The sequence below is a fragment of the Enhydra lutris genome, unplaced genomic scaffold (genome assembly GCF_002288905.1).
Source record: "Enhydra lutris kenyoni isolate GAN:26980312 unplaced genomic scaffold, ASM228890v2 scaffoldscaffold4, whole genome shotgun sequence".
In the NCBI taxonomy this organism is placed as follows: Eukaryota; Metazoa; Chordata; class Mammalia; order Carnivora; family Mustelidae; genus Enhydra; species Enhydra lutris.
The window spans coordinates 48742502-48758240 of NW_019154088.1; the positions used below are offsets into that span (position 1 = coordinate 48742502).

General features: G+C 40.5%; 1 protein-coding gene across 2 annotated transcripts in view; it reads left to right on the forward strand.

Annotated features, from left to right (window-relative positions):
- The window catches only part of LOC111161741 (FERM domain containing 6), a 79349-nt gene that overhangs the window by 53017 nt on the left and 10593 nt on the right, over positions 1-15739 (forward strand). For both annotated transcript variants that reach the window (XM_022525656.1, XM_022525647.1), the window contains 5 exons: positions 105-260; positions 3207-3272; positions 4113-4181; positions 6830-7004; positions 11525-11860. In XM_022525656.1, the coding sequence (XP_022381364.1) occupies positions 105-260; positions 3207-3272; positions 4113-4181; positions 6830-7004; positions 11525-11860 (802 nt within the window). The remainder of the gene's footprint in view (positions 1-104; positions 261-3206; positions 3273-4112; positions 4182-6829; positions 7005-11524; positions 11861-15739) is intronic.

Consider the following 15739-nt stretch of genomic DNA (forward strand, 5'->3'; position numbering starts at 1 on the left):
CATGGCCTATTTTAGGTTCTTGTCCTTTCATCATTTTGAGGGTGAGGGTAGGACTTCCATCCTTCCAACAAATGTTGCATTGCATACCCATTGTATTCCAACAGGTTGTTTCCAAGAGAGGGAAGGACTACATCCTGAAGCACATTCCAAACATGCACAAAGATCAGTTTGCACTGACAGCTTCCGAGGCTCATCTTAAATACATCAAAGAGGCCGTCCGACTGGATGACGTTGCCGTGCATTACTACAGATTGTATAAGGTACAGAACTGTAGTGTGTCTATAGCTTCTGAGCAAAAAATACCTTCTTGATTAGAAGCTTTTATTAAAATTTGTCATTTCATTTTTTAGTGGCCTTTTTATATGTAATTTTTAAAAAAATTTATTTGAGAGAGAGACAGTGCACAGGCCCACAGGCGAGGGTAGGGGAAGGGACAAAGGAGAGGGAGAGAGAGAGAATTTTGAGCAGACTCCACACTGAGCGTGGAGCCCTACACAGGACTCGATCTCCTGACCCTGAGATCACAACCTAAGCTGAAACCAATAGTTCGACACTTAATCAACTCTGCCACCCATGTGCCCCATTAAAGGGCTTTAAAAAAAAAAGTTTCAGGTGAACTCTTGTCATAGGTCAGTCTCGGAGTTAATGATGCTTTTTCTCAGGCCTGGAAGCACAATGGAATCTTTTTTCTTCAGTGGTTCTAATATTGAGATAAAAAGTGGCTTCAGATCATGAATCTGGCTTTTCAATGATTATGAAATAGTTATTTTTCTCTTTTCCAAGTCTGCATGTCTGCCTTGGGGACTAACATTTGCAACTTATTTGATTAGTAATTTTTAATATTCCTCAGAGTGAAGCCATACTTGCATTGTATCCACGAATAAGAACCACCACCACAGCTAATGTTTATTGAGTATTGTTTCCTTGGGGCACACTTTATTTTTTTTTTTAAATTCTCACAATTCTGTAAGATAGAAACTGTGATATTCATTTTGCAGAAGAGGAAACAGACCAAAGAGCACGAAGCTAGCAAGGTAGAGCCAGGATTCAACCCAAGTCTGCCCGACTAGAAGAATTTATGGATAAAAAGTGTTGAAAAGAGTGCCCAGCACTTGTTAAGCCTGATGTTCAGCTGTTAGCATCATCAATGTTACTGTCAGGCTTTTTCTTACTACTACACTCTTTGTGGTAAGATTAGCATAACCGGACCAATGGAGGCTGGACTATAGTTTGGCTGTGTTACTGAATAATCTCCCTGGCTGGGTCAGAAAACTTAATACGGTACCAAAGAATTTTTTTTTTCTTGCTTCCATGCCCAAGAGATGCATCGTTACTGTCCTGTCACCCTCGAGAGGCATAATTGAGTTCCATAAGATCTCTTTGGCCAAATTCCTGAAGGACTGTGTTGTTATTTCTTTTTTTCCTTAAGAGATTTCATTTGTGACACCTCAGTGTATGAGAAAATGACATTTGATGATCAGTTTGTATTTTAAAATATACTGGAAGCATGAATGGTGTATAAGGAAAAATGTGGCTTTAGAGTCAGATATTAGAAACCCTACATTACCACTGTTATGGGATCCTAGGCAAATATAACTCTAATCCTCGGCCATCTAGGGTTCTGTACAATTCACAAGGTTGGGAAAATTCTGTGAGATAGTGAATCTGAAATGACCAGGTGGAATGTGTGGCACATGAATCCGTGCTCAGAATACCAACCGCTGCTTCTTCGATAGGGAACTTAGTATTTTAAAGAGTCCTGTTAAGAATCCCGTAGTAAAGTAAATATCCCCAACTTATTTTTTGTGTAAAATTAATCTTTTACTGGCGTACAGTGTGGTACTTCTGTATGGCATAGAAAATGACCCTCTCACCTGCTTGAAACAAGATAAGTAATAATAATATAACTGAATGAAGTGGGGAAACAGATATTGGGCAGAGTTCTCATTCTTTAGAGAAATCAAGTGGCTATTAAAAATGCTTCATGTTTAAGACCCGCTTGTGAAGTGGAAGTTATAAAGTAGAAAGAGGACAGGCAACATTCTGGGAAAAGAAACTCCTGAGGCCCTTTCACAGTAACACACACCTTGTGCCCACCCAGCCAGAGTTTTTATGAGCACAGTCTTATTTCAGGAAGCAATCAGAGTAGCCTTGAAGAGGAAATTGACCTAAACTCACAGTAATAGATTGGTTTCTCCTGTTAAACCTATACTGTATGTGCCTTTCTTGATGTAAAAACATACGCGTTAGAAAAAACAGCCCCAATAGTGAAAATAGGCCACGTCTTGTCTTTACTATGCCAGACAAGGATGCATTTTCTAAACACATTTCTTCCCGTGTTCATGGGAAAACAGGCCCTAAACAGACTCATTTATTTTTATTGAAGAATCTCATATGAAAATATTTTGGTTACTGAGTAATTTTATTTGTATTCTGTTTGGAACTTCATACCTTATATCCCATTATTACAGATAAGCACTTAAAAGACGTGGCCCAATTTCAGAATACATTTAAAATTCAGAGACCATTTCAGGAATTTTTTCCCATATGCTCATTATAGTTTATTTTTTATAGTTTATGGTTTAGCTGATAGAATGGATATCTTATTATATGCAAGTGATGAATCACTGAACTCTGCCTCTGAAACTAATAATACAATATATATTAATTAAATGAATTTAAATAAAGCTAAAAAAAGAATGTATATTGTATTGGCAAGTGATAATTGAATTTCTTAGAAATAAGTATTTTCTTACCAAACTAAATATAAAGCCTTTACATGCAGCCTTTTCTCCTCATGAAATGACAGCCTTAAGTATTAGGCTGCCTCTGATTTTGGTTTCAGAGCTGGAGGGTTACACAGTTTGAAACCTATAAAATCTAGTGCATCTCAGAATATAGTTATAACATTGTATTCAATATTCTAATATCTGAGAAAAGGTAGAAAACTTAAAAAAAAAAGATAAGGGGCAAAAATAGTCTTGTTTATCAGAGTTTCAATAATGTAAATATTTAGAATATTATCAGATATGAGAGTGTTATATGATATAGTGACAATACTAATGTTCTGAAATCTCAGTGGCTTAAAAAGTAGAATATATCATTATTGATTTAATATGTACTCAAGACTTTCTTAAATCTTATAGTAAAGTAGGGATGCAGAAAAATGAGCAAAGTACATTTTTCTTGTGATCTTATTTCTATAGGATAAAAGGGAAATTGAAGCTTCTCTGACCCTTGGATTGACCATGCGGGGAATACAGATTTTTCAGGTTCGTAAATGAGAAATAAGTGTCATACGGTATCTACTGTGTCTTATGTTGACAGTGTTCTTGTCTGGTCCTTTGATAGGTTCACTGGTTCATTTCTGGCCATTGCTTCCTATTTTTCTTCCAGATGTGGATGAGGTAGGATAGATAAAGTGATACAGTCCAAACCTCGACAGTAGTAAGTCCTCCAGAACAGAAAAGAATAAGCCAGATTGACCCAATTTCATCACTAATAGATCATTAATATCCAGACATTCTTCTTTGTGGTTATGGATTTTAAATATTCTCTTTTATCCTCTGGAGCATTATAACTGTGTAAAGAAAAAAATGACATTTTAATACAGTGCCAGACCAGACATTTTAATTTCCATTACACTTTTCTGATAAAGCCTGTCGCTTGAATAAGTAATACCTGTCACGTTCTTGCAAGTGGGGTGGTGTTATACTGCAGCCATCAGCAGGGGAGAGAGTATGCCTCTTTCTGTGAGACCAAGGAGAATATAAGGTTCTCTTATCTTTGATTTAGGCAAATATCCAGTTATGAAAGTCTAAGTGCCTTATCTCTTGAATGCCTGAGTCTTGGACTTTTTATTTAAACTTAGGGATAGGCTCAAAGGGAAAAGATTGCCTTAAAAGGCCAGATAATGACTCACTCAGGAACCCAGAGCTACAGTTTTGTGTCACTAATCTTTTGATTATTATCTGAACATCTCCAAAGAGAGTTGAGGACCCCTATCAGAGTTTAATTACTGTATTTTAGTTTTCCAGAAGAGAAGTTAGAGCCATTGTAGAGTGTCTGGTATTTTCCTCCATAACTCTGTATGCATTATAATTTTCCCACAGAATTTAGATGAAGAGAAGCAATTGCTTTATGATTTCCCCTGGACAAATGTTGGAAAGTTGGTGTTTGTGGTAAGTTTAAAATAACTGAGTAAAGAAAAATTGCCCAGTTGTTTGTTTTTGTGGATTTTTGTTGTTCCCTCTTTTGTTTTGTTTTTAAAAATAATACTGTCCTAGGCAAAAAAGTTTGTATTTTTAAAAAGTTGTCAAAGAAGACAACTAGCTTTCTTACATTCTTACTGTATGTGCTTTAATCCTTGCCACTCACCAAGAGTGAACCTAAAATTAAAGAATCTTACAGCAAAGGAATTACAATTTTAATTTGTGGGTTTGGTCCCAACTATGCTATCCTAAGTTACTCTAGTCACAGAAGAAATGTAGTGGGGGAATGTACAAGATGAGTTTATCAAACAGAATTGTTTTTAAAAGCAAAGGGATCAGAAAACAGAAAGCCATAATCCCAGGATAAATTACTCATAGCATGGGGGTTCACCAGTTCTTTTGGAAGTTACTTCTTTTGAGCAGAGAATAAAGAATGATAACAAGATGTTTCTATTCATATCTATCTCTTTGAAACTCATCATTACAAAGAAAGGTCTACAGTTCTTAATAGGAGAAATACTGTTATTTTTAGAATATTGAGAATAGTATTCTTTTTTCATTGCAAGAGCAAATTCATGATTTTTCCCAGCTGTTTCTCTACCTTGCCAGCTATATCTGGTTTTTGGTAGGGTTCAAAGAATTACAGTTAATAATATATATGTCTAGTGGTCATTAAAATCCATATTTTTTTCTTTGTTCAGAAATTGTTGGAAAAAATGCCCAAAGAAAGTAGGACAATAAAGATTTGTACACGTGTGCTTCTCTCCCATAAGGAAGATGGCCTATATAAACAAAGGGCTGTATTGCCAAATAGCATTTGGGCACTGACTCCACACTGCCCTGTGAAGTCAAAAGATCTGTTCCTGACTCTACATTATTCTAATTACTTGGGCACACTTCAATCTGATTCCACTTTACTCATACATCGAATGGGGCCTGACCTCCTCCTCACTTAGTCTCTCTCATCCAGGCCCTTTGTGAAAGGATCTGAGCAATATGAAAATGAGAAAATTATTACCCCAGTTGTCCCTGTCATGTCCCAAATTGAGTAGTAATAAAATGCATTTATGAAATTGAGTGCTTTAAGGGTCCTGGACTCCGTGGTTCCTGAATTGAATTGTGCATCAACGTTATGTGAAGAGCTTAAGATAAAGATTTCTGGGTCTCGTCCTCCTCCTCTGAAATTTTTGATTCAGTGAATGTGGGTTGGGAACAAGGCATCTATTCTGATGAATTTCCCAGATGACTCTTCTCGTGGCCAGCCCATTCCTGCCCAAGTTGTAGGACCTTGAGTAAGTTATTTAACCTGTGTGCCTTGGTGTCTTTGTTTCCAACTGGGGATAATTTGTCCTCCCCCATAGGCTTATTGTGAGGATTAAATGAGTTAATACCTTCCTAGTGCTCATTAAGTGACAGTTATTACCATCCTAGCATTGGGATCCACCGGTGGTTCCTTTAAAATGAAAAGTCGAGGGGTGAAAACTCCATCCCCAACTGAGAAACACAAAGTCATATTGTTTTGTATTAACTTGAAGTGTATAGTTGGAAGATGCCTCCCGCTTTGCTTTACTTCTCCCCTCTGGCTGAGAATTGTTCGGAATATTCCTTTGCAGGCCTGCTGCCATATTCATTAATAGGAAAGGTGAAGGAATTTATAATATCCAATGACTATAAGAAACTTTGCCAAACTCTCCTCCTTAACTTAACGTTAATGAACTTTATGTTAATGATCCCAGGCTTAAAGAATGAGAGATTCCTTATATCTCTACTGATAGAGATACTTACACTACTTCTATCTCTTCTTTTCTTATCCCTCTAACTGTCCCTCTAGCTTCCAGCTCCCTCTTTTTTTTTTTTTTAAAGACTCTGTATGCCCAATGGGGCTTGGGGCTTGAACTCACAATCCTGAGATCAGGAGTTCCATGGTCTACTGACTGAGTCAGCCAGGTGCTCCCCCGTACTCCCCGCCCCAGCCTCCCTCTTTGATCCAGCTAAAGAAGTTTTTCCATTTTTTTTCTTAACCCTAAATAGGAATTTGTAGTGTTTGCTCTCATAACTTCTTATTTCCTCCCCAGAGTTTATGACAAACTATAGTTATTTTATGTGTTTATGTACCGTCTCTCCCACCAGAACATATCTCTACGAAGGTAGGCACCTTGTCTGTCCTACCCACTGTCATTTTCTCAGTGACTAGCACAGTGTTTGGTACATAGTGTTTAACAAATACGTGAATGCATTATGCTTCTAGAATTTGTCAACTTGTTTGCTGTATTAGGTGTTGGAATTGCATTAGAAGATGCTTCCATGATGGGCCCCTCTTTTCTCCATCATATAAACGGCCCCATTAGCTAGAGAAACCAAAGATACTCCTTGACTATCATTCCCAGTCAGTGTTTACCAGAAGACCCTGGCTAGACACTTCCCTGAATTTTTGGTAAACGTAGTCCTGTGGCATTTTTGAATAAAAAAACAATAATTTGTCTCTGAGTGAATTTTGGATGGAGCTTTCTACATCTATTTCTGAGACTGGAGTCTTCCTTAGTAAGAAGACAATGAAGGGGACCCTGGCAAACGAGAGACTTCTCTTCCCAAATCTGATGTGTGCTTTCGCTTCACAGGGTAAGAAATTTGAGATCTTGCCGGATGGCCTCCCCTCAGCCAGGAAGCTCATCTACTACACGGGATGCCCCATGCGCTCCCGACACCTGCTGCAGCTCCTGAGCAACAGTCACCGTCTCTACATGAATCTGCAGCCCGTGTTGCGCCACATCCGGAAGCTGGAGGAAAATGAAGGTATGGCGGGGTCTTGGGCAGGGCAGCCAGTGGTGCTTTTGCCACCTGGGCCCTTTACTGTCTAGAGCCCTGAAGAATAGGATGCAAGGGTTGGGCCTCTCAGATTCAGAGCAACATTCCTGTTCGCCTCTCCTCAATGTCCTGGAAGACCAGGGGTAGCCTTGAGGCCCACCAACCGCAGCACCTGTGCAGAAGACCTGAGGCTGTCCCTGTCATTCAGCTGTCCCTGGGTACAGTCTCTCAAGTTTCCCCACACTTGCCTTGAAGATGGTTACAGAAAGCCATATCATGAAGGTGCAAGCCAAGGTTTAGTGGCAGTTCGGAGCACCTTGGGATCTGGAATTTTTTCCAGTGCGATTATTCCTTAGATTAGAGTGACAATAAAGGTGGGTGACAGAATGTCTCCAGTCTCTCTCATAGACTGCCAGGAGGCCCCCAGTCTAAGTGAGCAGGAATGACAAAGGAGAAAGAATTTCTTTTTTTTTTTTTTTTTTGATTTTTTTTTTTTTTTTTTCAGAGAGAGATCACAAGCAGGCAGAGAGGCAGGCAGAGAGAGAGAGAGAGAGAAAGAGAGAGGAGGAAGCAGGCTCCCTGCTGAGCAGAGAGCCCGATGTGGGGCTCGATCCCAGGACCCTGGGATCATGACCTGAGCCGAAGGCAGCAGCTTAACCCACTGAGCCACCCAGGCGCCCCAGGAGAAAGAATTTCTTACTCAAGGATTTTATCAGCCAGTCCCGCAGGGGCTTTGCTGAGATGCAGAAGAGAGCGAATCATTTGGGGCCCCTTAAACAGGGGGACCTGTCATGGTAAGGAAGAGCTCTACAATATTAACCGGATGGTTAACCCTTCATCTTGAGCTCTGGCACCCCAGGGTGTCTCCACTTAACACACTCCAGCTTCTAATCCCCCCAAATGTTAGTTTGCATATTTGCCTATTTTAATGTCTTCAATTTGTTTTGCAAATTCGCATTGTGGTAATTCTTACAATTCAATTAGATTAGATCTAGGATATCTGCATGAACATTTGGATGCAGATTCATATTCGGGGTCATGTTGGAAATAAATTTTGACCTCTCGGACCCCACCTTTCCTACAGAAACCCGACAAATACCTGTCCTCTTAACAAAAAAACCTTATAGCGGCTTGCACATCAGAGCGATTTCTCCCGAAAGCTATCTCTAACTGAATGAGACACAGTTTGGAGATGCCATTGCTTTGTAAGCAGCCATTACAACATGAATCATTCCCCGCCGTCTGCCACCAAACTGCTTCTGTCTTTGGAGAGAACTGGCGTCACTGCCAGGTGTCCCGGCTTCCTCCGCGGCCACACAGCCAGTTCCTCCCCACCATGACTCATTGGTAGAACAGATCACATCTCTCCAGTGCTGACATGAATCTCAGGAGGAAGGAAGATGGGACAGAAGCACCAAGGAAACTTGTAAGAGTAGGTGACCTCCGTGTGGAGCCCATCATTTGTCAAATTGGCCACATTCCTAAATGGCCAGCTTGTAGGGCATAGAGAGTTATTCCATGAGCTTTGCCATCAGCATTTTAGTACATTCTTGTTTAGATGACCTTAAGGGGAGCCCTTTAGAGCCTGAGAATTCACGAACCTCCCTTATAGGTTCTAAGGTAAAATTACAAAAAATTTTCAGTTCTTAGAGGGCAGGGTTTCTCTCTTACCATATATAGATAGTACCAAGTGCCTATTTGGGGCTTACATGAGGAGGGCAATGAAGAAATGATAAAGGTGTGAATTAGATTTTTTATTTGGATAAATGCAGATAAATTTGGGGGGATATCTTTCTTTATTTTTCTAAACCAGATTTAGTTTCTTAGTTTCTTCTACTTACAGATTCTTCTAGGTCTAAAGAAAGCCTGAATTAAGTTTCTCTGGGCCAGCCTTGGCCTGACTCCATTTTTCTCATCCACACTTAAGGGCTCCATCATTTTTACAAGAAAGCTCTTTTCTCAGTCTTGGTTTAGCAAAACAAGCAAACAAAAAGCTCAACACAAAAAGAGACTGTGTTTTTCTTTAGAGTCACCTTGTCTGAAACACTCTTTTAGCATTTTATAATAGGAAATGATCACAAGAATTCTTCTGTAGCATTAAAAGAGAAGTAAAAGAAAAAGAAATGCTTTTGTCATGAAAAAGATTTTTTAACCCAACTTTAGTCAGCAGCTAGAGCTTAGTTTTTAGGTCTTATGTCAAGAGGTCACACTGCATTCTGTTCGAAAATCATGTTATCAAAAGCTTTATGGTCTCTGGGCTTTTACAACAAAGGGAATACAAAGAATGCCAACACACTGGTGATCTGTGCTGTTGACACCATTGATTACTAGGGAGGTGAGGTTGCATTTTGCAATAAATAAATTTCAGAATTATGTAAACATATCCTTCAGTTAGTAACCGAGTGGTATGATACTACTTAAATGTCTGCACTGGGTCTAAGTGCTTCAGCCCTAAGAAGGGAACACTGGCCAGCCACATAGAACACTGAGGCTGCTCCAATAAGTTGACAGGAAGTAGATTAACGCTAGGCTCCTATGAGGTAGAGGACAGGTTGGCAAAAGCTTATCTTCTGGTATACTAATGAATATAGAGTAACTGTGATTGACTCTGAACGTGCCTGAAGTGTCAAGAGTAAAAGGGCTATTTGTAAAAAGGTAGAAAAGCTTTTAAGTTATTAGAACCATAGTTCCCAATTGTCTTAGAACTCCAGCACCCAAAAGAAGTTTTTAGAAAGTTGTTTTCTCTTTGCTTTCCACCTTCCCAGTGCCCCATGGCTATGATTTTGAAACTATTGCGAACAGAAATTGTATGAGAATTTTGTACACCCCTTTAGCTCTCCATCTTCCTCTCAACCGTGGTTGCCTTCAGGAAATGGGAATCTTTGGAACCCGGTCTAGATCTAGAAGATGGGTTGTAGATGATGCACGTGAGACTTGTCTCAGATGTATGTGTGTGTTGGGCTCTGGTCTCCAGACCCGGTCTGCTTCCTCTATGGCTACACATACTCCCTGTTGTGGTGTAGCCGGACTCCTTAGAATTGATATGAATGGCCGGAGCGCAAAAATGTACACATAGCCTTCTGCAAGCATTTTTGCACTTCGCTTCCTGGAAAGAACATCTTCTCTTTCTGCTGATGCTCCTTCCTCTCTGGGGAGCCCATGGTGATTATACTTCAGAGTTGAATTTAGACATCAGGAGTACAAGTGTTTTCACTTACCAAGAAACAAGACAATTAAATCCATCAGTAGGCCCCCTGAGAACCCAGTTAGTCTACAAGTTACCAATTTCTGAAATAATACCAATTTAACCTTCCCCACATGCATTTGCCATCTTTAACATAGTTCTAATAAGTTATTTCTCATCTGTATTAAGAAGACAAAGAATCTGATCTACTTCCCTGTTTTAAAATTCTGACCTGTAACACAAGGGTTTAATTGTATACCTGCAACTCAGTTGTGATTTGGTGCTTTAATGTAATGGTTACTTAAGCATTTGACAAAAGGGACTTTCTAATACGTCTTTGTGTTAAAGAATGGCAGTGACCTATGAAAGAACAGTTTTATCAGTCAGAGGTCACCCCGGTATAAATCTCCAAACCAGTAGCAATCCCTATATTTTCCAAATAGATAATAAAGCCTCACTAGTTCACCCAAAATGGAGAAAAGGAGTCTCCATTAATGAGAAACTAAATTTTAGAACTCTTTGGAAGAAATTTGCAGAAGAGTAGTTTTATTTTAAATTATATTCAGCAGTCAGAACTAAACTAATAATGGGCCAAACTGAATAAATAAAATCAATGGCAATTAGTATAATTATATTTCTTTTTTTTTTTTTAAGATTTTATTTATTTGACACACAGAGAGAAATCACAAGCAGGCAGAGAGGCAGGCAGAGAGAGAGAGAGGAGGAAACAGGCTCCCTGCTCAGCAGAGAGCCCGATGTGGGGCTCGATCCCAGGACCCTGAGATCATGACCTGAGCCGAAGGCAGAGGCTTTAACCCACTGAGCCACCCAGGTGCCCCAGTATAATTATATTTCTTAAACATTCTTCTATAGCAGTGCTTCTGAAATTATTTTAAAATGTCTAATCCATTGTGGAACTGATACTTCTACATAATACAAAATCACAATAGTGGCTCACATGGCGATGTCCCATGGCTCTAAACACTTCTGAGTATTTATTCACATTTACTGAACCCATGTCACTGTGGACCCATAGCGGTTTGTGGAGCAGAGGTGGCCTGGCGACTCTGTTTCAGAAGAGCACTTTTCCAGTTTTAAAGCCTTAAAACTCTCGGAGTGGTATGAATACTCCTTCAGGTCTGTTGTCCTGGTTTCTGTTCATTTGCAGTCTTCTTAAGTTGCGCTCCTGTCACAACCCTCAGCAGCCTCCAGCCCCTCCATTCTGGGTGCGCAGTCGCCCTGGTTCTTAGCCTCATGTAAGCCAAGCGGCCATTCCTTCTGTCTTGGTTGCCTGTAACGACGCGCTGTGCTCCTCCCCACGCAGAGAAGAAGCAGTACCGGGAGTCTTACATCAGCGACAGCCTGGACCTGGACGTGGACCAGCTGGAGAAGCGGTCCCGGGCCAGCGGGAGCAGCGCGGGCAGCGTCCGGCACAAGCGCCTGTCGCGCCACTCCACCACCAGCCACAGCAGTTCCCACACCTCGGGCATCGAGGCGGACACCAAGCCCCGAGACACGGGGCCGGAGGACAGCTACTCCGGCAGCGCCATCCACCGCAAGCTGAAAACCTGCAGCTCCATGACCAGCCACGGCAGCTCACACACCTCCGGAGTGGAGAGCAGCGGGAAGGACCGGCTGGAGGAGGACTCACAGGATGACGGTAAGGGCTCCCCGGGGCTCTCCCCACTCGCGTTGCTACCCCTCCAGCTCTGGCCTCCTCCCTCCTCCTGCCTGGTATTGTTTTCAACTACCAGTTCTGGAGACGTGCTGTGCGAGCGCCACTCGGAAGTACCGGTAGAGAAGAGGGGTCTTACATTCCCCCTCCCTGCCCCATGATTTTGTGGACTTGCTTGTGTGGTGAAGAAAGCATTCCTCCAGCGGTGATCCGTTGTGGCCACAGGCTGGGGTGCTAGTGGCTTCTGAGTCCCATTGGTTTCTTTCTTTTTTTTTTTTTTTTTCTGGAAAAATCACTTTACTTTCCTGGGCTTCAGTTCTCTCATCTTTAAAATGGGGATTATAACCCTCCTCACCCACCCATCCCCTCAGCTTCTTTTTTATTTATTTATTTTTTTTTTTTTATAAACATATAATATATTTTTATCCCCAGGGGTACAGGTCTGTGAATCGCCAGGTTTACACACTTAACAGCACTCACCATAGCACATACCCTCCCCAATGTCCATAACCCCACCCCCCATCTCCCAACCCCCCTCCCCCCATCAACCCTCAGTTTGTTTTGTGAGATTAAGAGTCACTTATGGTTTGTCTCCCTCCCAATCCCATCTTGTTTCATTTACTCTTCTCCTACCCCCTTAACCCCCCATGTTGCATCTCCTCTCCCTCATATCAGGGAGATCATATGATAGTTGTCTTTCTCCGATTGACTTATTTCGCTAAGCATGATACCCTCTAGTTCCATCCACGTCGTCGCAAATGGCAAGATTTCTTTTCTTTTGATGGCTGCATAGTATTCCATTGTGTATATATACCACATCTTCTTTATCCATTCGTCTGTTGATGGACATCTAGGTTCTTTCCATAGTTTGGCTATTGTAGACATTGCTGCTATAAACATTCGGGTGCACGTGCCCCTTCGGATCACTACGTTTGTATCTTTAGGGTAAATACCCAGCAGTGCAATTGCTGGGTCATAGGGTCGTTCTATTTTCAACATTTTGAGGAACCTCCATGCTGTTTTCCAGAGTGGTTGCACCAGCTTGCATTCCCACCAACAGTGTAGGAGGGTTCCCCTTTCTCCGCATCCTCGCCAGCATCTGTCATCTCCTGACTTGTTAATTTTAGCCATTCTGACTGGTGTGAGGTGATATCTCATTGTGGTTTTGAATTGTATTTCCCTAATGCCGAGTGATATGGAGCACTTTTTCATGTGTCTGTTGGCCATCTGGATATCTTCTTTGCAGAAATGTCTGTTCATGTCCTCTGCCCATTTCTTGATTGGATTATTTGTTCTTGGGGTGTTGAGTTTGCTAAGTTCTTTATAGATTTTGGACACTAGCCCTTTATCTGATATGTCATTTGCAAATATCTTCTCCCATTCTGTCAGTTGTCTTTTGGTTTTGTTAACTGTTTCCTTTGCTGTGCAAAAGCTTTTGATCTTGATAAAATCCCAATAGTTCATTTTTGCCCTTGCTTCCCTTGCCTTTGGCGATGTTCCTAGGAAGATGTTGCTGCGGCTGAGGTCGAAGAGGTTGCTGCCTGTGTTCTCCTCAAGGATTTTGATGGATTCCTTTCTCACATTGAGATCCTTCATCCATTTTGAGTCTATTTTCGTGTGTGGTGTAAGGAAATGATCCAATTGCATTTTTCTGCATGTGGCTGTCCAATTTTCCCAACACCATTTATTGAAGAGGCTGTCTTTTTTCCATTGGACATTCTTTCCTGCTTTGTCGAAGATGAGTTGACCATAGAGTTGAGGGTCTATTTCTGGGCTCTCTATTCTGTTCCATTGATCTATGTGTCTGTTTTTGTGCCAGTACCATGCTGTCTTGATGATGACAGCTTTGTAATAGAGCTTGAAGTCCGGAATTGTGATGCCACCAACTTTGGCTTTCTTTTTCAATATTCCTTTGGCTATTCGAGGTCTTTTCTGGTTCCATATAAATTTTAGGATTATTTGTTCCATTTCTTTGAAAAAAATGGATGGTACTTTGATAGGAATTGCATTAAATGTGTAGATCACTTTAGGTAGCATAGACATTTTCACAATATTTATTCTTCCAATCCAGGAGCATGGAACATTTTTCCATTTCTTTGTGTCTTCCTCAATTTCTTTCATGAGTACTTTATAGTTTTCTGTGTATGGATTCTTAGTCTCTTTGGTTAGGTTTATTCCTAGGTATCTTATAGTTTTGGGTGCAATTGTAAATGGGATTTACTCCTTAATTTCTCTTTCTTCTGTCTTGTTGTTGGTGTAGAGAAATGCAACTGATTTCTGTGCATTGATTTTATATCCTGACACTTTACTGAATTCCTGTACAAGTTCTAGCAGTTTTGGAGTGGAGTCTTTTGGGTTTTCCACATATAGTATCATATCATCTGCAAAGAGTGATAGTTTGACTTCTTCTTTGCCGATTTGGATGCCTTTAATTTCCTTTTGTTGTCTGAGTGCTGAGGCTAGGACTTCTAGTACTATGTTGAATAGCAGTGGTGATAACGGACATCCCTGCCGTGTTCCCGACCTTAGCGGAAAAGCTTTCAGTTTCTCTCCATTGAGAATGATATTTGCGGTGGGTTTTTCATAGATGGCTTTGATAATATTGAGGTATGTGCCCTCTATCCCTACACTTTGAAGAGTTTTGATCAGGAAGGGATGCTGTACTTTGTCAAATGCTTTTTCAGCATCTATGGAGAGTATCATATGGTTCTTGTTCTTTCTTTTATTAATGTGTTGTATCACATTGATTGATTTGCGGATGTTGAACCAACCTTGCAGCCCTGGAATAAATCCCACTTGGTCGTGGTGAATAATCCTTTTAATGTACTGTTGAATCCTATTGGCTAGTATTTTGGTGAGAATTTTTGCATCTGTGTTCATGAAGGATATTGGTCTGTAGTTCTCTTTTTTGATGGGATCCTTGTCTGGTTTTGGAATCAAGGTGATGCTGGCCTCATAAAATGAGTGTGGAAGTTTTCCTTCCATTTCTATTTTTTGGAACAGTTTCAGGAGAATAGGAATTAGTTCTTCTTTAAATGTTTGGTAGAATTCCCCCGGGAAGCCGTCTGGCCCTGGGCTTTTGTTTGTTTGGAGATTTTTGATGACTGTTTCAATCTCCTTACTGGTTATGGGTCTGTTCAGGCTTTCTATTTCTTCCTGGTTCAGTTGTGGTAGTTTATATGTCTCTAGGAATGCATCCATTTCTTCCAGATTGTCCAATTTGTTGGCGTAGAGTTGCTCATAGTATGTTCTTATAATTGTCTGTATTTCTTTGGTGTTAGTTGTGATCTCTCCTCTTTCATTCATGATTTTATTTATTTGGGTCCTTTCTCTTTTCTTTTTGATAAGTCTGGCCAGGGGGTTATCGATCTTATTAATTCTTTCAAAGAACCAGCTCCTAGTTTCGTTGATTTGTTCTATTGTTTTTTTTGGTTTCTATTTCATTGGTTTCTGCTCTGATCTTTATGATTTCTCTTCTCCTGCTGGGTTTAGGCTTTCTTTCTTGTTCTTTCTCCAGCTCTTTTAGGTGTAGGGTTAGGTTGTGTACCTGAGACCTTTCTTGTTTCTTGAGAAAGGCTTGTACCACTATATATTTTCCTCTCAGGACTGCCTTTGTTGTGTCCCACAGATTTTGAACTGTTGTGTTTTCATTATCATTTAAAGTGTTAAAGTCCCCTACTATTATTGTATTATTGTCGATGGGTTTCTTTGATTTTGTTATTAATTGGTTTATATAGTTGGCTGCTCCCACGTTAGGGGCATAGATATTTAAAATTGTTAGATCTTCTTGTTGGACAGTTCCTTTGAGTATGATATAGTGTCCTTCCTCATCTCTTATTATAGTCTTTGGCTTAAAATCTAATT